The sequence below is a fragment of the Sarcophilus harrisii genome, chromosome 1, assembly GCF_902635505.1.
Source record: "Sarcophilus harrisii chromosome 1, mSarHar1.11, whole genome shotgun sequence".
NCBI classification, from domain to species: Eukaryota; Metazoa; Chordata; class Mammalia; order Dasyuromorphia; family Dasyuridae; genus Sarcophilus; species Sarcophilus harrisii.
In genome coordinates this window covers 257995343-258018594 of record NC_045426.1, presented here as the reverse complement: position 1 = coordinate 258018594, position 23252 = coordinate 257995343, and the positions used below count along the sequence as shown (strand labels likewise).

General features: G+C 34.8%; 1 protein-coding gene across 4 annotated transcripts in view; it reads left to right on the top strand.

The window, feature by feature from the left end:
• Positions 1–23252, top strand: part of SDK1 (sidekick cell adhesion molecule 1) — a 1196729-nt gene that overhangs the window by 1147872 nt on the left and 25605 nt on the right. For all 4 annotated transcript variants that reach the window (XM_031949904.1, XM_031949968.1, XM_031949836.1 and 1 more), the window contains 2 exons: positions 12183–12347; positions 19867–20004. In XM_031949904.1, the coding sequence (XP_031805764.1) occupies positions 12183–12347; positions 19867–20004 (303 nt within the window). The remainder of the gene's footprint in view (positions 1–12182; positions 12348–19866; positions 20005–23252) is intronic.

The window sequence follows — 23252 nt, the reverse complement described above, 5'->3', positions numbered from 1 at the left end:
TATATTTTGATTTGTAATTGATCCTGATTGCTTATATAACAGTAGATTGTTTCCTTCCTATTTGGCTTAGGGTTATATTAAAATTGGTTTTTCTTCTCTGAATGTACAGTATCTGAAGGTGAAACAAGGTGACTAAAAACCTGCTGATTGACCAAGAGAAGTTTAAAAATTTGATTGCATGTGGTAGATAGTCTATATCTGGATAATTGAGGGTTAAGTAAATCTCATAAAGAGATTTACTTATTTTTTTTTTTTACTTTACATGAGCCCCTGATACTTTCTCAAGTGTTAATTAAGACAATATTCAAAGGATCAGGAATTAGCTTGGTGTCTGAGATATAAGTTGTGCAAATCTAATTATTACTAATGGTTCTGTAATGTTATATTTTACTAATTTGTGGAGATAGTTTACTCAATCATTAATTTATTGAGATATTTCACAGCATAATATAAAGGAGAAAAACAATCCACAGCCAAGAAGACCAGTTTCAAAGTGCCAAGACATTCTTCTCATATCTGATTTTTCTAAATATTTTGATGTAAATATTTATTGGGATAAATTGTCTGGTAAAGGAAAACTTGTATTTAAAATACTACATATTAATTCCTTTTCAGGCAGAATTAAGAAAAATAAAATATGAATGTTTTCTTCCCTTTAATTCAAGAGAAAACTCTCTTGTGACTTTTTTCTTCCCAAATATTTCTCAGTGTAAATGGATTGCCAAATAAATCGTTCTATGTTTAGGGGCTGTATCAATATTTTAAAATGTTTTTATGAAAAACTCACACAATTCTTGGAGCTATGACAGCGAGCTTAAAATAAAATATGTCCTTTGGGGCTAGGGGTGAAATATTCATTTTTTTTTTCCTATAGTAGAAGAGCATTATACAAACATGAATGCAAAGAACATGCACAGAACTAACTTTGAGAAAGTTGTCTACTTTTTCTTTGCCTCAGTTCATCATACTAAATCACTAATGTCAAGAGGATATTAATTGGACATCATAGCATCTCTTTTTTATTGTAGTAAATTTATTTATTTTTAATACACATTGATTTATGAATCATGTTGGAAAGAAAAATCAGAGCAAAAGGGAAAAAAACCATGGGAAAGATTAAAAAAAAAAACAGAGAAAAGAAGTGAACATAGCATGTGTTGATTTACATTCAGTCTCCTTAGATCATTTTTCTATATGCAGATGGCATTTTCTGTCCAAAGTCTATTAGGATTGCTTTGGAACACTTAACTACTTAGAAGAATCAAGTCTCTCAGATGATAACAATTCTTGCTGCTATTGTGTACAATGTATTCTTGATTCTGCTTATTTCAATCAGTATCAGTTCATGTAAATCTTTCCAGGCCTTTCCAAAATTAGTTTGTTCATCAATTTTTATGGAACAATAATATTCTTCCTGTACCATAGTTTGTTCAGCCATTCCCCAATTGGTAGGCATTTATTCCTTTTCCAATTCTTTGCTACCACAAAAAGAGCTGCTACAAACATTTTTGCAAATGTGGGTCTTTTTTTCTCCTTTATGATTTCCTTGGGATACAGACTCAGTAGAGACTTGACTGCTGGGTCAAGGACATTCACAGTTTGATTGCCCTTTGGGCATAATTTGGCCATAGTTCCAAATTGTTCTCCAGAATGGTTGGATCATTTCACAGCTCTACTAACAATGCATTAGTATTCTAGTTTTCCAGCATCTCCTCCAACATTTATCATTATCTTTTCCTATCATTTTAGACAATCTAAGAGTTATGAAGTGATACCTCAAAACTGTTTTAAATTGCATTTCTCTACTCAATAGCCATTTAGAGCATTTTTCATACAACTATAAATGGTTTTAATTTAATCATCTGAAAATTGTCTGTTCATATCTTTTGACCATTTATCAATTGGGGAATGACGTGTATTCTAATAAATTTGACACAGTTCTTTCCTTATTTTAGAAATGAGATCTGTATCAGAAATACTGTCTGTAAAAATTTCTTCCCAGCTTTTTACTTGCCTTTTAATCTTGTTTCTGTTGGTTTTATTTATGCAAAGCCTTTTTAACTTAATGTAATCAATGTTATCCATTTTGCCTTTCATAATGTTCTCTAGTTCTTCTTTGGTTATAAATTCCTCACTTCTCCAAAGATCTGCTTAAAAAATTATCCCTTGTTCTCCTAATTTGTTTATGATATCATCCTTTATGTACAAATTATATACCCATTTTGACCTTATTCCTTGATGTTTTCCTTATGGGATCTCTTTCCAAAGGTGATCAATGGGTTCTTTCAATGAGCATTTCACTGTTTCTAGACTTAGTGGGACATTTTCCCTTAATGATCTCTTATATAATGCTATCCAGGCTCTTTTTTTGGTCATGGCCTTCAGGTAGGCCAATAATTTGAAAATTGTCTCTTCTGGATCTATTTTCCAAGTTGACTGTTTTGCCAATGAGATATTTCACATTTTCTTCCATTTTTTCATTCTTTTTAATTTGTTTGACTGATTCTTGCTGTGTCACAAAACTATTAGCTTCCTTTTGTCTCACTCTAGTTTTTAATGTGTGATTTTCTTCAGTTATCTTTTGTATTTCTTTTTCACTTTGGTGGACTAGCCATACCATATCTAATAATATGTTATAAAGTGACAATAATCAAAACTATTTGGTACTGGTGGGGAAATAAGAGTAGTAGGCTAGTGAAATAGGTTAGGTACACAAGACACAATAGTAGATAACAATAGTAATCTAAAATCTGATAAACCCAAAGACTCCAGTTTCTGGGACAAGAACTTACTATTTGACAAAAACTCCTGGGAAAATTGGAAAATAGTATGGCAGAATGGTATAGACAAATATTTCATACTGTATACCAAAATAAAGTCAAAATGGGTACATGCTTTAAATATAATGGGTGATATCATAAACAAATCAGGAGTACAAGGAATAGTTTACTTGTTAGAGCTATGGAGAAGGAAAGAATTTATGACCAAACAAGAAATAAAGAATGTTATGTGTAATGTTCTCTTCTCTAAAATATAATCCTTCTCTTGGAGCAGGTTTATTGGGGAGCTTCTGGAAGCAGCCTTTGTTTCAGTTCAGAGTAATAATCACCTCAAATACAGCCAGCTGTTAAAGTCCAGTTCTTTATTGTCTCTTCCAAAATAGACCAGTTAGCTTTCCTTGGTTCCGAGAGCTCTTGTTGCTGGTCCTTTGCCTCTGCCAGCTTCAGCCTCCAGCTCCCTCTGAATCCAAAACCTGGAGGTGGAATATCGAATGGATCTGATTCCTCCTCCAAGAGAGTAGGCTTGTGGGAGCTGTGACTTGTGAATCTCCTTCACTGAATCCTGATTTGTGAATCTCCTGAAGTCCCTAGTTGGCTTGTGGGAGCTCCTTATATATGATCTCTTAAAGGTGTGAACTCTAAAGGTGTGAGAGGTGTGAACTCTAATGTGTGAGCTAATGTGTGAACTCTCCCAAAGGTGTGAACTCCAAAGGTGTGAACCAAGTACATAAGTATTATTTCTATCAACTCCAGTGACTTAGCACCTTGTTTCAAGTTCTGACCCATAACAATTATGAAATATAAAAATCGATAATTTTGATTACATTAAATTTAAAAGATTTTTACAATGCAACCAGGATTAGAAGGAAAACAGAAAGTTGGGAAACAACCTTTACAGAAAATGTTTCTGATAAAGGCCTCACTTCTTAAATATTTAGAGAACTGAGTCAAATATATAAGGACATAGTCATTCCCTTATTGATAAATGGTCAAAGAATATGAACAGATAGTTTTCAGATGAAGAAATTAAAGCTATGTATAGTCACATTAAAATTGCTCTAAATCATTATTGTTTAGAGAAAGGCAAATTAAAATAATTCTGAGGTACCACTTTATATCTATCCAATTGATTAATATGACAGAAAAGGAAAATGATAAGTTGGAGAAGATGTGGGGAAATTGGAATACTAATGAATTGTTGGTAGAGTTGTGAACTAATTACCCATTCTGGAGAGCAATTTGGAACTATGCCCATAAACTATAAAACTGCATACCCTTTGATCCAATATACTAGGTCTGTATCCCAAAGAGATCATAAAAAATGAAAAGGACCTTCATGTATAAAAACATTTATAGCAGTTATTCTTATGGTGGCAAAGAATTAGACATTGAGGGTATATCCATCATTTGGGGAGTGGCTGAACAAATTGTAGTATATGAATGTAATGGAATGCTATAAGAAATGTTGAGCAGGCAGATTTCAGAAATCCTGAAAAGAGTGAATGCTCTGTGAAGTGATGCTGAGTGAAGCGAACATAACCAGGAGAACATTGTAGATAGTAACAGCAACTTCTGCAGTGATCTACTATGATCAACTCCGCTCTTCTCAGTAATACAATGATCTAAGACAATTCTAAAAGATTTAAGTTAGAAAATGCTATCTATATCCAGAAACAGAAAATATCTATCCACAATCCAGAATTTTGAATGCAGATAGAAAGAAGCACACTATTTTCACTTTTTTGGGTGGTTTTTCCCTTTTGTTCTGATTCTTCTTTCACAACATGACTACTGAGGAAATATGATTAATATGATTGTACTTATACAATATATATCACATTTCTGGCTGTTCAGGGGAGGGAGAGAGGAGAAAAACTTGGAACTCAAAATTTTGTAAAAGTTAATGTTGGAAACTATCTTTATATATAATTGGAAAATAATAAAATATTATTAAGGGAGGGAAGAAAAAAAGTAAGTACATAATAAAATTTTTTAAAGAGTTGTGAGGTGGGACCTAATGAGGTAGAAGTGTGAGGGGAATCTGTTAGATAGCATGTAAGCAAAAGCATGGAATAAAGAGAACAAGAAGATATCCCCATTTCCTTCAATTGAACCTCATGTAGCATTTAATCTCCTGAGTTTCAATTTAACCCCCTGTTTCAATAAAGTGAGGGAGTTGATAAGATGCTCTCTCAAGTTCCTGCTGAACTCTGACATCTCTAAGTCTCTTCCAATGTTGAATATTGATGTTTTACAATAGATAGGTCTGGGCTAAATATTGCCATTTTGTGTTTACTGCAGTAATGACAATCTCCCTAAAAAAATGAGCCTAGATATAAGTGGATATATAGCAATAATAATAATGTCATACACTTGAACAGGGCTTTATACTCTTCAAAGCACTTTCACATACATTACCTCATTCAGTATATGAATATAGGAACTTAAATAGTGCAGTAAGGCTTTAGTGGCCTATAAATTCTAAGCAACTATAGACATATATGCCAGAAATTTCATTATTATTTACTGTTAGGAAAATCCATTTGAACATATCTGGTGTTTTGCAGTATAGGATAATAATGATTTAGGTATATTGCAGTTCTTTCTATAAAGCTGTCAGGGTCATAGGCACCTGTATATGTAAATATTTTTCTTCTTTCAAAAATCTTTTCCCCTTTCCCAGGATCCACTTGTAGAAAGGATAAAAATATCCACATTTGTGTGTATATATATACACACACACACACACACACATATATATATATATATGCTTATAAATATGTATTTATATGTATATAATTAGTAATAAGTTATGATTTGAAGTAGAGATTTTGGTATAGATATTTTGCTCAATGAAAAATTTTAAAATAATTTTTCATATTTAAAATTTAATTTGATAATTTCAATTTTAATTTAAATACATAAGCCTATAAATGTTTGAATATAGTGTATAAAATATATTCAAACATTTTATATGTATACATATATTATATATATGTGTGTGTGTGTATATGTACATATATATACATATACACACACATATACACATACACACACACATATATAAAATATACATAAAAGAAGTAGATACCTAGATACAGTATACAGTTTGCCAGCCTACCACCTCTCTTAGTAGAGCATCTTGGTAGCACAGTGGACAGAGTGGCTTGAAGACAGGAAGCATCATCTTCTCGAGTTCAAGTCCAGCTTTAGACACTCCTTAATTGTGTTTCCTTGGACAAATCACTAACCCTAATTTCTCAGTTTCCTCCTCTGTTAAGCTGGAGAAAGAAATGGCAAACCACTTCAATATCTTTTCCAAAAAAACCCCAAATGGCATCCCAGAATTGAACATAGCTGAAATATCTCAACAACAACATCTCTCTTAGAGATTTAAATATGCAGGTTGTTCCAAAAGTCTTAATGAAATTTTAGACTTTCATAACTTAAGCTATTATACATTTTTTCAAATATTTATTAGCTTAAATAGGCAAAGCTTTGAATTTCAATAGGACTTTTGGAACATGTTGTATATTGTCATTTAACTCTGAAGAAAGTGTCATATTAAAATAATAATTTTTTTCATAATCAAATCATGAGAAGTCAGATATTAAAAGGACATTAGACATCATTTGGTCTACACACATTTTGCAGACATGTGGTATGTATATACTCTTTTGACATATATTTTATCTATTTACAAGTTGTATCCTTTTGATATTCTCTTCTTACATGTTTACTTAAAAAAAATCTCTTTGGACAACACTTGGTATAATAATTTAGCTCAGAAAAGTGCATTATGTGGCTTCTGGGGTGGGGGGGGGTGGAACCAGGAAGCTGCTTGAGCTTTCTTAGTTTCCCTCAAAAACCACATGAAACCAAGTTTCTGAACACAATCCAATGGAATAAAACCATTCTCCAGCTCAAGATAGACTGAAAAAACTTTAAGAAAAATCAGTCTCACTGGGGTGAAAAAAGGTGTTCAGCTTAGTTCAGAGTCTGGAAAAGTCAGTGAGAAGGTCTTAATCATAGCAGATCAGCAACTGAGACCCTATGTCCTGGTTCAGTAGTAGTAGAGCAAACCAGTGGGGCTGTCCCCAGTCCCAGCTTAGAAGGCAAATTCTGGGAAACCAGGTGTTTTCCTGGGAAAAGCAGGCAAAGCTGCCCCTGCAAACACAAGTATACTCAAAGCCAAGGCTCAGAGCTGCTCAAGAAGCTTGGAACAGTGACATCTTTACCTTGGGAGCAGAGTGCTATTTTAAAAGTGAAAAGAAAGAAGAAGAAGGAGGAGGAGGAGGAGGAGGAGGAGAAATATTGAAAGAAAAGGGAAAAAAATGAGCAAGAAAGAAAAGAATCTTGACTATGGCTACTATGGTGGCAGGAAAGACCAAAACATTAACTCAAAGACAAAATGTCCACAAAGGAAATCTCAAAAATTGATATGAATTGGTCTCAAACCCAAAGAGACTTCTTGGAAGTGCTCATAAAAGACTTTAACGGAAATAAGAAAGGTAAAAGAAAAAATGAGAAAGGAAAAGAAAGGTATGCATGAGAGAGCCAATAGCTTAGAAAAGAAAGACAATTCCTTTAAAAATACAATTGACCAAATTAAAAAAAATCCACCGAAGAAAACAACTTTAAAAATAGAATTAACTAAATGGAAAAAGAGATACAAAAGCTAATTGAAGCAAATTATACATTAAAAACCAGAACTGGGCAAATGGAAACTAATGAATCTATGAGACATCAAGAATCAGACAAACTAAAAAAAAAGAAAAGAAAAAAAATGGAAGAAAATATAAAATACCTCATTGTAAAAAATAGCCAACCTGAAAATAGAGCTAAAATAGACAATTTAATAATTATAGGTCTACCTGAAGGTCATGAACAAAAAGAGGAGACTGAACAACATTCTTCAAGAGATCGTCACGGAAAATTTCTCTGTATTACCTGATATTGTTAAAAGAATCCACCAATCACCTTCGGAAAGTGATCCTACAAGGAAAATCACAAGAAAATTGTTACAAAACTCCAGAACTACAACCTCAAGAAAAAACTAGTGCAAGCTGCCAGATAAAAACAATTCAGATATCAAGGAGCAACCATCAGGATTACTCAGGATCCTGGCAGCTTTTACAATAAAGGATCAGAGGGCCTTGGATTCCATATTCTAGAAGGCAAGGGATCTGGGATTACAACCAAGAATGAATTACCTAACTAGAGTCAGTATCATCTTTCAGGGGAGATGATGGATCTTCAATGAAGTAAGAGACTTTCAATCATTTCTTCTATTGAAAAAAACTAGAACTAAACAGAAAATGTAATCTTCAAATACAGGATGCAAGGGAACCATAGGAGAAAATATTTATTATTTAAAGGTTAAACTGTTTACATCTCTAAATGGGAAATGATATCTGTACCTCTTGAGAACTCTTTGTTATGGGCCAGACAGGGTGGGGTATCACATGTATGGAGAGTGTGGTTGTGATAGACTCTGGTGGGATGATATCAAAGAAAAAGGCATTAAAGAATAGGAAAAGGTCTGTCCTGGAAGAAGAGGAAAGGGGGGGTATAATGGGAAAGGGGGTATAAACCACATGAAGAGGCACAAAAGATTTATTACAATCCAGGGAAAGATGGGAGGGGAGTGAATTTTGCTGACGTTTGATCTCATCAGTTTTGGCTCCAAGAGGGAATAACTTAATCATTCAGTTGGATACAGAAATTTATCCAATTCTATAAAGAAGTAGGAGGAAAAGGGGTAAAGAAAAGGGAGGAACTGTATTGAAGAGAGGTCAGAAACACTAGGAAAAAATGGTAAGAGGTGGGGAGAAGTGATAGAAGATAAGTAGTAGATGGAGTGAGTGGAAAGAGAAAACAACAGGGAAGAAAATAGAATGGAGGGAAGTGCAGAACTGGTAATCATAACTGTGAATGTGAATAGGATGAATTCTCCCATAAAAGCAAAGCAAATAGCAGGGTAGATTAAAAAGAAGAATTCTATATTATGTTGTTTACAAGAAACACAATTGATACATATACTATGACCAAGTGGGATTGAAACCAGAAATGCAGGGCTAATTCAATATCAAGAAAACTATTACTATAATCAACTTTATCAATAACAAAACCAACAAAAATCTCAATAGATGCAGAAAAAACTTTTGACAAAATGCAGCACTCATTTCTATTAAAAACACTAGAGAGTATAGGGATAAAGGGAGCTTTCCTTAAAATAGTAAGCAGTATCTATCTAAAACCAACAGCAAGCATTATTTGTAATGGAGAAAAACTGGATGCATTCCCAAAAAGATCAGGGGTGAGACAAGGATGTCCATTATCACCACTATTATTCAATATTATACTAGAAATGTTGACTTTAGCAATAAGAAAAAGAAATTAAATGAATTAAAATAGGCAATGAGGAAATAAAAGTATCACTTTTTGCAGATGATGTGATGATATATTTAGATAATCCTAGAAAGTCATCCAAAAACCTACTCAAAACAATTAACATCTTTAGCAAAGTTGCAGGATATAAAATAAAACCCCCACAAATCATCAGCATTTCTATATATTACTGACAAAGCCCATCCACAAGAAATAGAAAGCAAAATTTCATTTAAAATAATTGTAGACAAGATAAATGTTTGGTATCTACCTGCCAAGACAAATCCAGAAACTATATGAACACAATTACAAAACTTATACAAATAAAGTCCGATCTAAACAATTAGAAAAATATCAATGATTCGTGGCTAGGGTGAGCTAATATAATAAAAATGACAATTCTGCCTAAATTGGTCTACTTGTTCAGTGCCCTACAAAACAAACTGCCAAAAAATTATTTTGTAAAACAACAACAATAATAATAATAATAAAATTCACCTGGAGGAACAGAGGTCAAGAATTAATGAAAAAAATACAAAGGATAGTGACTTAGCAGTACTATATTATAAAGAAATAGTCATCAAAACCATTTGGTACCAGCTAAGAAATAGAGTGGTAGACCAGTGGAATCAATTAGATACATACAACACAATAATCAAGGTCTTTAATAATCTAATTTGATTAATCCCTAAACTCCAGCTTCCAGGATAAGAACTCAGTATTTGAAAAAAATTGCTGGGAAAACTGGCATAGTCCTACATCTCATATTCCATACCAAAATAAGATCAAAATAGATGCAAGATTTGGGAATAAAGGGTGATACCATAAGCAAATTCTATCAGATCTTTGGAAAAGGGAGGCATTTATGACCAAAGAAGAGCTAGAGAATATTATGAAAGGCAAAACAGACAACAAACAAAACCAACGGAAACAAGATTAAAAGTTAAGTACAAAACTGGGGAAAATTTTTTACAGCCCAATCTAAAGATCTGTGTCAAATTTATAAAAATACAAATCATTCCCCAATTGGTAAATGATCAAAGGACATGAACAATTTTCAGATGACAAAATTAAGCTATCTATATTCATATGAAAAAATGCTCTAAATTACTATTGATGAGAGAAATGCAAATTAAAACAACTCTGAGGTGCCACCTCATATCTCTCAGCTTGGCTGAAATGACAGGAAAAGATAATGATAAGTGTTGGAGGGGATGTGGGAAAACTGGTTTATATTGTTGGTGGAGTTGTGAAATGCTCCAACTATTCTGGAGAGCAATTTGGAACTATGACCAAAGGACTATGAAACTGTATATACCCTTTGATCCAGCAGTGCCATTACTGGGTCTATATCCCAAGGAAATCATAAAGAAGGGAAAAAAACCCACATGTGCAAAAATGTTTGTAGCAGCTCTTTTTGTGGTAGCAAAAAAGTGGAAAATGAATAGATGCTCATCAATTGAGAAATGGCTAAACAAGTTGTGATATATGAAGATAATGAAATATTATTGTTCTATGAAAATGATGAATTAACTGCTTTTAGAAAGGTCTAGAAAGATTTACATGAACTGATGCTGATTGAAACAAGCAGAAGCAGGAATACACTATACATAATTACAGCAAGAATATGCGATGATCAACTATGAAAGACTTCGTTCCTCTCAGTGGCAATCCCAGTAGATTTTGGATACAAAATGCCATCTGTATCCAGAAAAAAAACAAACAAACAAACAAACAAAAATGGAGATTTAATATAAATAAAAAATATGCTATGTTCACTTCTTTTTTCTGTTTTTTTTTCCCTTTCCCCTGGGTTTTCCCTTTTGTTCTGATTTTTCTCTCCCAATGTGATTCAAAAAGCAATGTGTATTAATAGTTATGTAATTAATTATTTTTAAAAGTACAATAATGTTTAAGTATAGTGACAAAATTCATCACTGAATTTTGTGGAAATCTAATGGGATTATTCAAACAAAGTTTTAGGATATTGAACGTGAATCGAGTTAAAAATGAATGATTACCTAACTAGTATTTGTTGAGAAAGAGGCCCACTTTTCCAGCCTATATCTAAATTTCTGCCATTAGAGAGACATTTATTTATGTCTCCAGAAGATGATTGTTGAAATGATTTTTATAAGATAAATCATTTAGAGAGCAGGGATCTTAAGGAAGAAGGGGACAAGGAAATGTTTTTTTTATTGAATGGGTCAAAGTTTAGGAAGGTCTGGACTTGAACAATTGAGCACTTTAGGGAAAAAGAGGATTTTTGTGAAATGCTGTTATGGAAGATACCCACGGAATGATCTGAAGACAGAATTTCTAATCCAATGTGTATCTTCCATAGAAACTTACTCTGTTGCTTCATTTAAGCATCTGAAAGTGATCCTGAGAAGAATCTGACAAAAGGGAGGGGGGAAATGGGAGACAGGGGAGCAGAAGGAGAAGACCTTGAACTTCTTTGCTGTGCAAAGACAGGCATGATTTTTCAGGTTTTACTTTTTTGGAAAGCTTTTGAGTGTAACTCTCAATGGCAGATTGGATCTACTATTCAAAGATGAGTCTAAGTAAAAGGGAGCTCCCCATCATTTGACTGGCATTTGGTGATGAATATTTTAGCCATAGGTCCACCATGAAGTATTGGAGTATCAGTATAATGTCTGATTGGTATGAAATTTAAGACTGGATATAAAGGAACAAAGTAGGCAAAGGAGCAATCATTTATGTATAGCTTACCATGTCTCAGTGTAAAGCTAAGTGCTTTACAAATATTATCTCCTCTGATTTTAAATGGCTTCCTTTTTGTTCCTCCTCATGCACCAAGATTCATAAACACATCATTGGTCCAGAAGAAGAATGCAAAGATAATCTGTCCTTGAATAATTATGTATTACCATTTGCATAGATTGATAGCAGAAAAGGCAATCATTTACAATGGAATAATCTAACCATTGGGTTGGAGGTTTGAAGGGAAGAAAAAAGAAGAATAAGTTCTCTTTCTTGTTTTCTTTCCAGATGAAGGCCTATGGGATATGTTTGTGAAGGATATCCCCCGAAGCGCTACATCCTACACTGTTAGTTTGGACAAACTCCGGCAGGGGGTGACCTATGAATTCCGAGTGGTGGCAGTGAATGATTTTGGCTATGGAGAACCTAGCAGTCCTTCTGTAGCTGTATCAGGTAATGCAGTTTAAGGGGAGAGATGATCAATTCAGTTTTGAATATGTTGAATTAGAGGGAGTAGTGAGGTTCAGATGATATTCAGTAAGAAGAGATGAAGGAGATAAGATTGAATTTCAGAATAGAGTATATGGCTAGAGGAAAATTTTATATATAATGTGTATATATTATATATACACATATATGTATCTATACATATGTGCATGCGTGTATAAGTATTTTCTTATATATAATATATGAAGAAAATGAAAGAATTATAAAGGAAATTTGGAAGGTTTCAGAAATGTGAAGGGGCCAAAAATTGATTTGGGGAAAGAAAGATTTATGGAAGAGAAAGGATTCAACTGTAAGGAAAGAGAACTAAAGGAGAAAAAGAATCTGACAAAAGGGAGAGAGAAGATGGAAGACAGAGGAGCAGAAGGAGAAGACCTTGAACTTCAAGAGACAATGATCCAAAGAGGAAGAGAAGAATTAGCACAAGAGTTGGAAGTTGGTAAGACAAGTCAGACTTGTGAGTATAAAAAATAAGATGATACAAAGACAAGGGAAAGAAAGTCAGATGTGGCTGTCAAGGTGCTAATGAGGTAAAAGAAAGCATGATGTTTCTGAAGGAGAAGCCCAATAGCTTTGGGTCAGTTAATTTCTACAGGGGAACTGTTATCAAGCACAACAAAGGACTGAGACACAGAAGTAAATTTGGCATCACTGAGTTGTGATTCACGTCTGGGATATTGCCATGGAAGGATAGACTTTATTAGTTAGAAGTGATGTATAAACTTAAAAAAAAAGTGTGTGTGTGTGTGTGTGTGTGTGTGTCTGTCTGTCTGTCTGTACACAGTGGGAAAATAAAGTATTTCAAGAAGACATAAGTAAGTAAATTCAAGAACAAGATGGAAAAATCAGGGTGAAATGTATTTGGGTGAAGATGAGTAGAAGCATAAACCAAAGCAGTCTTGTCATAGGAGTATACAGGAGAACACCTGAACAGAAAGGAGTAATAAATTAGTAGCTTAGCAAACAGAACATGAGCCTTGCACAAATCTATGATATAATAGTAACGAAAAACTTCAGATATCTGGAGACTTCTGGAGTTCTTTCTACTAAAAGCAGAAGGATGATTGCTTTAATAATTTCATTCTTTAAAATGGAGTGGGGGGAACCAGCAAGAGAAGCTTCTATTTACATAAGATTCAAAGGTGGAGGAACTATTAGAGGATATAGTTGCTAGGATGGATATTATAGGAATTTGGGGGAGGATATATCTCTCCACCTAAGACTTGGGATACAAGAGAGAAAAATCCACACATAGTCTGATACATACCTTTTTTTAGGAAATCAGATTTCAAAAGATTCAGAGAAAGGATAGGTAGGACCTGATGGACTAAAATCATAAAGCAAAAATTTACAATCAGGTAGTATGGGACTGTAGTTCTTAAAACGTGAAGAGAAACAGTTCAAATGAGAATAAAGAGTCATCATAGTGTGAAGAAACTGGCATGAATCTTTCCATTAAAGTTCCATGTTGACCAAACAACTTAAAATATTTTTCTTAATAATATTTTATTTTTCCCCAGTTACATGTAAAGACAATTGTTAATATTCACTTAAATTTTTTTTTAGTTCCAGATTTTCTTTTCCTGCTTTCATCTTTCCCCTTCTCTGAGACAGCAATTTTATATAGGTTATATATGTTAAATCATGCAAAACATATTACTGTATTACTGTTAGATGTTTTAAAAGACATGTACTGAAGAGAAGTGCACGTAATAGGATGAGTAGAAAGGTGTGACAAGGTAAGAATAACATTAGCATCGTAAAGCTCTGAAGCTTTGGAGAAAAACTAAAGACAACAAAAGAAAATTTTTTGAAAAAGCTATATTGTAAAAAAGGATTAAGAGAGAGTACTACTTCTCAGGTTGGACAGAATGAAAATGGGTAGAGAAAACCAGGTCATAACTTAACACTTATTTTACTTATGCTTCTCTGCCAAGGAGAATGAGTTTTGGATTGGCTAAGAAGGGAGTTAGTAAGAGAATGTTAGCTGTCCTTGTCATGTTGAAGTTACTGGGCCCAGGTGAACTATAGCTGGAGTTACTGAAAGCATTGTAAATGTGATAGCTAAGCCACTTTCAGTGATCTTTGAAAAATCATGGAAAATGAGAAAATCTAGGGAAAAGTAAATGTCCCAATTTTTCAAAAAGTAAAAAAAAAGGAAGAGAATCAATCTGTGACTAATAGGCCAGTGAATTTCCCTTTAATTCCTAATAGAATTCTAGAAAGTATTATTATTAAAGACAATGGATAACTTAAGTCTAAAAGAGGAAGCCTTGGTCAAAAATAACCAAAGAGACTTTATCAAGAATAGATTTTCCTTTTGAAAGGATTACTATACTAATAGATCAAGAGAATACTATAGGAATAGATATCTAAATGTTAGCAAAAAATTTGACAGTCTCGTATTATTTTTATTGACAAGATAGAGAAATGTGGTTAAGATAGTAGAGCAGTCAGGTAGATTTAGAAGTGATTAAATAGTTGGATCCAAAGAGTATTTAATTATTCACTGTTTGATGTCAATGTGAAAAGGGGTCCCTAATCAGAGTGCTCCAAATACCCTATACTTGACTCCATGCAATTAGCCATTTTAGTAATTACTTGAGTAAAGGCTTTGATAACGTACTAATCAAATTTTCAGAAGACACCAACTTAGAGGGATACTTGGGAAAGTTGGCTGTATGTATAGCCTCCAAGGGAAATTTGGAGATATTGCCCCCAACACTCTAGATTATAGAATTAAGATCCAAATAGATTTTGACAGGTTAAAACACTGGACCAAATTAGGCTTTAAAAAAATCAACTTCATAAGTATAGAACAAGATGACAGAGATGTGATTTGAGAGTAGTTTTCTGAAAAATAAATGGAGCAGACTACAAATTTGATATGTCAGGATTATGATATAGCAGCCAAAAAGGTTAACATGATTTCTAGATATGTTCAGAGTGAGCCAGTGTCCAGGACTAGGGACTTGATAGTTTCATTATACTGTGTCTTAGTCAAATTACATCTCTAGTTTTCTCTTTAATTTTTGGTACCAGATAGTAGGATGGACATTAATAAGCATTGATCTGGGATCTAGAGGAAGACTATCAGGCTAGTGAAGAACCATATAGAAACATTATTTGAAGGAACTGGGAATGATTAACCTTTGGAAGAAAAGATTAGGGCAAACATGAAGCTGCCTTCAAAAATTTGAAGGGCTATGCTATGGAAGAGAGATTCATTTTATTATAATTGGCCTCAATAGACAATGAGGAAGAGTGGCCAGAGGCAAATTTTGACTTCATTTAAGAAGTTCCTTCTGGCTAGAACAATTAAAAAGGACATGAGGTTATCGCTCAGATTTAGTGAATTCCCCCTCTCTGGAAGCCTTCAGACCAAGTTTGGGTGATAGATCACTTATTAGGTATGCTATATAAGGGATTTTAGCCATCTACAATTTGGATTCAATTATCTATAAGGTCTCTTCTGGCTCCAAGATTCTATGATTTATTAATTGAAAGAACAGCTTTGTAAAAGTTAGGAAGAAGAGGGTGTTAGAAGCCAAATTGTAAAGAGTAAATGGATGCTGAGTCATTGGAGGCAGGAAGTATAGAACCATCTTTCTAGTGTTTTCTAGGGAGAAAAGATAAAGTGATAGTTGGGTTGAATGAAGGTATTCATGGATGGATAGATATGAACATGTTTATCTATCCTTTCTGCCTCCCCCTCCAATTTATAAGTTTCTTGAGGGCAGGCAGAGTATTCAATTTGTACTTTGTAAACCAAAATAAGCACAAAGCCAAAGATTCACTAGGCATTCAATAAAATGCATTTGAGATAACTTTAAGGGTAAGCAAGGAATTGATGGAATTCTCCCATAAAAAAAACAGTTCTTTTGTACTGAGCATCTGTTAATTGAGTTTTAATATTTGTATGGGTATAAATGTGTATGTATTTATACATACATATGCAAACACATATGTATGTCTCTCTATATAGACATTTTCCCCCCTTACTATTAATTCCAAGCACCTATTGCTGCGTAAGGTTAGTCCCTTGTTCTCTAAGTCATTTAAGGATATGACTCTTACTTTTCTAGTTCATGGAGAAATGTGACTTAAATGGTTTCCTGAAATTCCATTGGGTCCAGAATATAAGTTTTAACTTGCCAGCTGGAGTGTGCTCAATTTATCACATCCTTTAGAAAAGTAAATGGATCTGTACCCGACGGCATTTCTTCCATATCCTGGCAGCTCAAAATTGGGTGATGTTGTGTCCCACTGAGATATTTCTAATAGAACCACTCAGACCTTTCCTTTCCATCACAAAGCCTGTCTCTGCTATTTCTGAGCAATAGGTCTGGGATTTGTTTGGACTTGTGAGATGAAGTGTTTAATGTGAAGCATGAAGACCTGTTTATATCTTTTGGAGTCAAAATCTTGTCATCTCCTGAGAAACCCTGGGGTTCCACATTATCCAAGGCAAATTCACCCCACTTATTCCTGGAGTGAACACATTTTCCACTTTTCCAGTGAAACATTTCCCTCAAAGCCAGATGTGGGGTTTATTTTGCAAAATTCTCAGAACTCCAACTTGAGTCTGTGCTTTGCATCAATAAATGCAATTCAGGGCTTCCAGGGTGTGCCAAACATAATTCACCATAGCATGAGTGGGAGGCACTGATCAAGAATATAGGATGGTCCCTTCTGGGACACTCACTTTGAGAGAATTTCTGATATTTCTGATTTCAGTTAAGATGTTTCTCTTCTTTTGAATTATCTCCAAGATATACTTCTTATAAACAAGACATATCTTGATGGGAAAAAGATATTTCTATTATGGACCATAGGTGTATATGAGTATATTATATATGTGTACTCATATATACATATATTTTACATCTCAAAGCCATGCCAAGGATATGACCATGACAGCTGCTGGGATTGGGGGGTGGGGGAGGAGGGGAGAGCAGAGAAATGAGGAAATCTTTCTGAGATTAGACGTTGATTAGATTTAATACAGAGAAGAGGGAAATGTGTGTGTATATATGTATATGTGTGTGTGTATATATATACATATTTACACATACACACACACACACACACACACACACACACACACACACACACACTTACCTACATGGACATCCAGGGCCATCTCCAGTCATCCTGATCTATTTCTGACCACTGGACCCAGATGGCTCTGGAAGAGAAAATAAGGCCAGTGACTTTGTATAGTCTTCCCTCATTTAAATTCAATTCATTTACAAGTCACCTGGATCCTGGTGGTCTTCAAGAAGGAAGGTCAAACAACAACATATGTAGGGGAGCTAGGTGACAAAGTAAATAGAGCACTAAACTTAGAATCAGGGAGACCCATCTTCATGAATTCAAATTCTGCCTCACTTAGTGGCTGTGTGACCCTGGGCAAGTCACTTAACCCCATTTGCCTCAGTTTCCTCATCTGTGAAATGAGCTGGAGAAGGAAATGGAAAATCATCAAATGGGGTGAAATAGAGTCAGGTGTGACTGAAATGACCAAACAACAATATACGTGTGTGTGTGTGTGTGTGTGTGTGTGTGACCACACAAGTAAAATCAGGTTAAAAGGATAAAGGAATGTCCAATTGTGCTTTGGGAAAGTGATCTGAAGTCAGAGGACTGGATCAAATCCTTTTGCGCTCCTTCCTGTGTTCCCTTGAGCTAATTCACATCCCCACTTGAGATAGATAGCCGTTTCCTTGTAAGGGTTTGGACTACATAGGCTAAGGGGGTCCTCCCACCCCACAGCCTGTGATCTTGTGATCTTAAGGGCAGTGTGCCAATACAATAGTATTGTGAGAGGGGAAAAGAAAAGAGGTCATTCACTGTCAGCAGCTGGCTCTCCTGACACCCCCAATCTTTTATATTCTGATACACACACACACACACACACACACACACACACACACAGAGTCTTCTCCACTCCTACTGCCTTGAAGCTATAGAATCCCTAGGAGCAGAAGTGAGCCTAGATAAATTGTTTCAAATGGCCATAACTATAAAATACTTCTAGGTGAGTAGGGACAACCTAACTGTTCCCTTGACCATGGTCCCCTGTGAGAAACTAAGAAGGTAAAGAAGCTGAAGTTATAATGCTACTTTTGACCTACAAATACCAGGGATACAGCCCTATCTCATTTCTCTTTTAATTCTCTGATAATTATGAAGTAAGCCCATTTCTTGTTTTTTGTTTTTATTCTGAATTTAACAGACATCAAGTAAAGTGAACATTTCCATATAGATTAGAAAAGGAGACACTTATATATGAAACTCCTACATCTATTCTTTTGCTTTTAAGAATATAATAAATTGAATAGGTAACTCTCCTACTTGTCCGAAATTCCTTCTGACCCTCCTGTGTTCTCTTATCTTTCTACCTTTTTGTGGGGGAACCTATCTTGACTCCCCTTCTCTCTCTTATCTCCTCCTACACACACATATTTTTTAATAATAAGCAGAGGAGTGTATAGTATATGCTGTTGGTTAAAGAATGCCATGGTCTTTTCAAAGTGTGCTTGAATACATGATAAATCATGTGATCAGGACTTCAGGCTCACTGATCCTCTGACTCGGTGTGAATGCCCACTGTGGACCCCCCACCACCATGAAGACAACAATGAACTCCTTTTTAATGTGGCTTTATTCCTAAATGTGTTGTCGTTAGCAAAATGTATATTTCTCAAGCTGCTCCAGATTCTCCCTAAAATGCTTCGTACCTTTCTGCCTCTGTTCAGACTGTTTCCCTGTCCTGAAATATCCCCAGTCCCACTTCTCTGGTCAGCAAGTCAACATTTACTGAGGACTTAATGTTCATAAGACATTTTCTTTTCCTTGCTTCAAGGCCAGACTCAGTCCCACAACTCTCTGAAGCCTCTCCTGGCTGGATCAATGTTGAAAGAACTGGGTTGGGAGTCAGAGGAAGACCTGGATTTGACTCCTGCCTTGGCCATTTACTAGCTGAATTTCTTTGGAGAAGTCAGTAATTCTCTGGGTCTCAGTTTCCTTACCTTCAAGATGAGGGGGTGACAGTAGATAATCAGCATATTTAATTCCCTTTCTAAATGTGGTCACCTATAAGTCTTTGACCTCAACCTACAGTGATTTCTTCTTTCTCGGAAATCCTAGAGTACTTGTTGTCTTCACCATTCACTGGGCACCTTGCTTAGGCTATATTGAGTTGTTTTATCTTGGCTGTGTGTTTTCCAATTAGATTGTAAGCTCTGAGAGCAGAAACCATACTTTAATATCCCCAGTGCCAACCCAGCATTGGTGCTCAATAAATGTTTATGGGTGAACTTGTTGAAATATGAAAATATTTGCCTTTTCCTTAAGGAAGCAAAACAGAACTAGCTGTTTTTAAAAAAGAAACTTCTTTTGAAACCTTATAAGAATGTCGTTAGGGATTTTTCTCATCATTACTTAATTCTTTTTCCTTTAGCCCAATCAGAAACTCCATTCTATGAGGAGTGGTGGTTTCTTCTGGTGATGGCCCTTTCAAGTCTGATACTCATCCTGCTCATTGTGTTTGCCTTGGTCTTGCATGGACAGAATAAGAAATACAGGAACTGCAGCACAGGTGAGAGTCCAAGTTTCATTTCTCCTATTTTCATTCTCTGGCCAGATTCTCTTAAGCTGAAAAGTTTAGAAAAAAACTTTTCCCATATTCAGTGCACTACCAAAGACTCTACTATTCCTCCTATTTTTAAGTGAGAGGAAAAACAGACCAAACATATATATTTTCTTTTTTTTTCTTTTCTTTTTTGTTACTTTAAATTCTTTTACTTTTTATTTTAAAAAAGAAAACAATAAGAAAAAAGGAAAATAGAAGAAATAAAAAACAAAATAAAACAAAACAAAATAAAACATTGTCATGTGCTCAGCAGAATATCAGAGAGAATTTAAAATATATAACCACAAATTATCAGATCAAGAAAGTATATACATATTAGTAGAAGAAATTATATTCATGAATGACAATTTTTCTTTACTTCCTTGTAAATTGTTATTTAGTTTTCTGCTACTTACCTTATTTACTTTATTCTTTTTTTTCCCCTTTCATCCTCCCACCACTCCCAAGCAAGCTACATTTAAGAAAAGATGTATTTATGTATCCATATATAGATGTATACATACACTCACATCCACATTGACCCCATATAAATAAGTCTTTCCTATCCTTGCTGCCTCTTTCATTACTTCCCCAACCAAGGATCCCTCCCTTGTCTTCTTCACTTACCCTTTGCTTCCCCATTTACCCATCCCTCCCTCCTTTATTTCTTTATAGATTTTGGAGGGCGCTATATCCTTCATAATTTATATGTAATATTTACTACTGAACCCATTCCCGATGTGAGTAGATTTTTACAACTATGAGCCCTCCCCCCCCATGCCTCTGTGTCTATTCTTCCTCTGCACTCATTTGTATAACATAATTATTATTTTTACCTTAACTCTACCTTAACTTTCTCTTGAGCTACCCTATTGTTAGTGTGAATCTTATATACATATATGTATATATAAAGATAGATATATACATATATTAAAAAACATAAAAAATTTATTCATGTTTAATCAGTTGTCTATGTTAAGTTTCTTAAAATTGATCTTTCGTATTGGCTTTCATGTATTAAATTTTCTGTTAAGTTTGAGTTTGGTTGATAGAAAGTTCTGAAAAATTTCAAGTTCAATCAATGTCCATTTTTTCTCATTCAGGATTATAGTTAATTTTGCTGAATATGATATTTTTGGCCATAGGCCTAGTTCTTTTGATTGTTGGTAGATATGATTCCAGGACTTGCAGTTTTTTATTGTAGCTGCTGATAAATCTTTACAATTCTACTTGCTGTAATCATTCCAGCATATTTGAATTATTTCTTGTTTCTTGCAAAATTTTTTCTTTGATCTGGGGGTTTTAAAAATATATTCCTGTGTGTTTTCCACACAGAATCTATTTGAGATGGTGATCAGTGGATTTTTTTTTCTGTTTCTACTTTCCCTCATGTTCTATCAGTCCAGGACAATTTTCTTGGATTATTTCCTGCATTATTGTATCATGATATTGTTCAGAACTTTCTGGCAGTCCAATTATTCTTATATTTTCCCTTCTTGATCTGTTCTCTAGATCTGTCATCTTTCTTATAAGATGTTTCACATTCTGTTCTATTTTTTCATTCTTTATAATTAATTGGTTTTGTTATTTCTTGGTCTCTCATAGCTTCATTCAAGGCTTCCCCTTGCTCAATTCTAATTTTCAAAGCATAATATTCATCTTTGAAACTCTGTATTACCTTTTCTAGTTGGCTAACTTTTAAAAATAAGCTTCTTGTTTTTATTGGATGGTTTTAATTTTTTTCTTTAGTTTTTCCTCAATGATTCTCATTTGGTTTTTGAATTCTTTTTTGAATTCTATAAATTTTCTTTGGACAGGGAGCTATTCCATGTTACTCTTTGGGATAGGAGTGTGGTTTTTTGTTTTTGTTTTTTTACTAAAGTGTCCTCCTCTGAGATGAACTGGGTCTTCTCTATTCCCATAATATGTTTCAGTGGTGGGGTTCTTTCTTCTTTGTCAGTTCTTTTTTTGTTTTTAATAAGAGTTATTAGTCTAAGCACCTCCAGTTGTGGGGTGGGAGGATGGTGCCTCAAGCTTCCCCTCTGATCAGGAACCCCATCCTAGAGCTCCCCTCTTCTGCAAGTGCCCACAGCCAATAGCATCCCTGCCCCGCTGCTTCCGCACTCCTGAAGACTGGTTCCTTCTCACCCAGGGCCTCGTCTCAGCAGCACAGCACAGCTCCCACTCAGTCCAGGATCACTCGGTCTTCCTGGACTCCACAAACAGTCCTGGAGGTGAAAGTCTCTGTGCATCCAGCTGAGGCTTCAGCCACACCCAGCCAGCCCCAGGGCTCCCAATTTGGTGATTCTGCAGAACTAGCCAGGAAGTATTTGCACTCAGACAGCTTAATCCCCAGCCTTTCTGGCATCTCCTTGGGTTCTATCAGAACTCCTGTTCTGCCCCAAGTCTTCTTGATTTTTCACACGTCTATATTCACTCTGAGGTGGGAATTTGTTCTATTCATGGAGGAAATTGGGAAAGCTTGAAATTTGCCAACCCACTCCACCATCTTCCCAGAATCCTCTCCCCACCCCCCCACCCCCACTGTATTTTCTTTAAGGCATTGTAAAGTAGTGGGTAAAATGTTCTTTCAAATGATATGGGTTCTGAGTCCCAGCCTTGCCACCAGCTGGCCCAGTGATCTTCAGCAAAGACCCTTATCCTTTCCGAAACTCAGTTTCTTTAGTTGTAAAATGAAAATGATAATGTATCTCAAAGTGTTATTTGAAGGCTAGATACAATAATATATGTAAAACAAATGTGTTCACTACAAAGAAGTATTATTAAATGTAACACAAATTATCATCCTCACAATGGCCAGCATTTATATTGAATTTTAAGGATTGCTAACTACTTTACAAATATTATCTCATTAGATCTTCACCACAACCCTGGGAGATAGCTGTTATTATTATTTCCACTTTACAATTCAGACAGGCACATTTTTAGTGACTTGCCCAGAGTACCACAATTAATCAATTGTCTAAAGTTAGATATGAACTCAACTCTGTCTTGATTCCAGGCCCAGCATTCTATCAACTGAATTGTTACAAATATAAACATTCAAATTTGGATTGTGAAAGTTCTACAAAAAAATTGGTGGAAGCTTTCACCTCACTGCATACATGTTTGCCTTTGTTTTCTTCAAAAGTTATTAGAAGAACTTGACACACTTGGTAAATTCTTCTACTGACCACCTCCCTACATAAATCAAT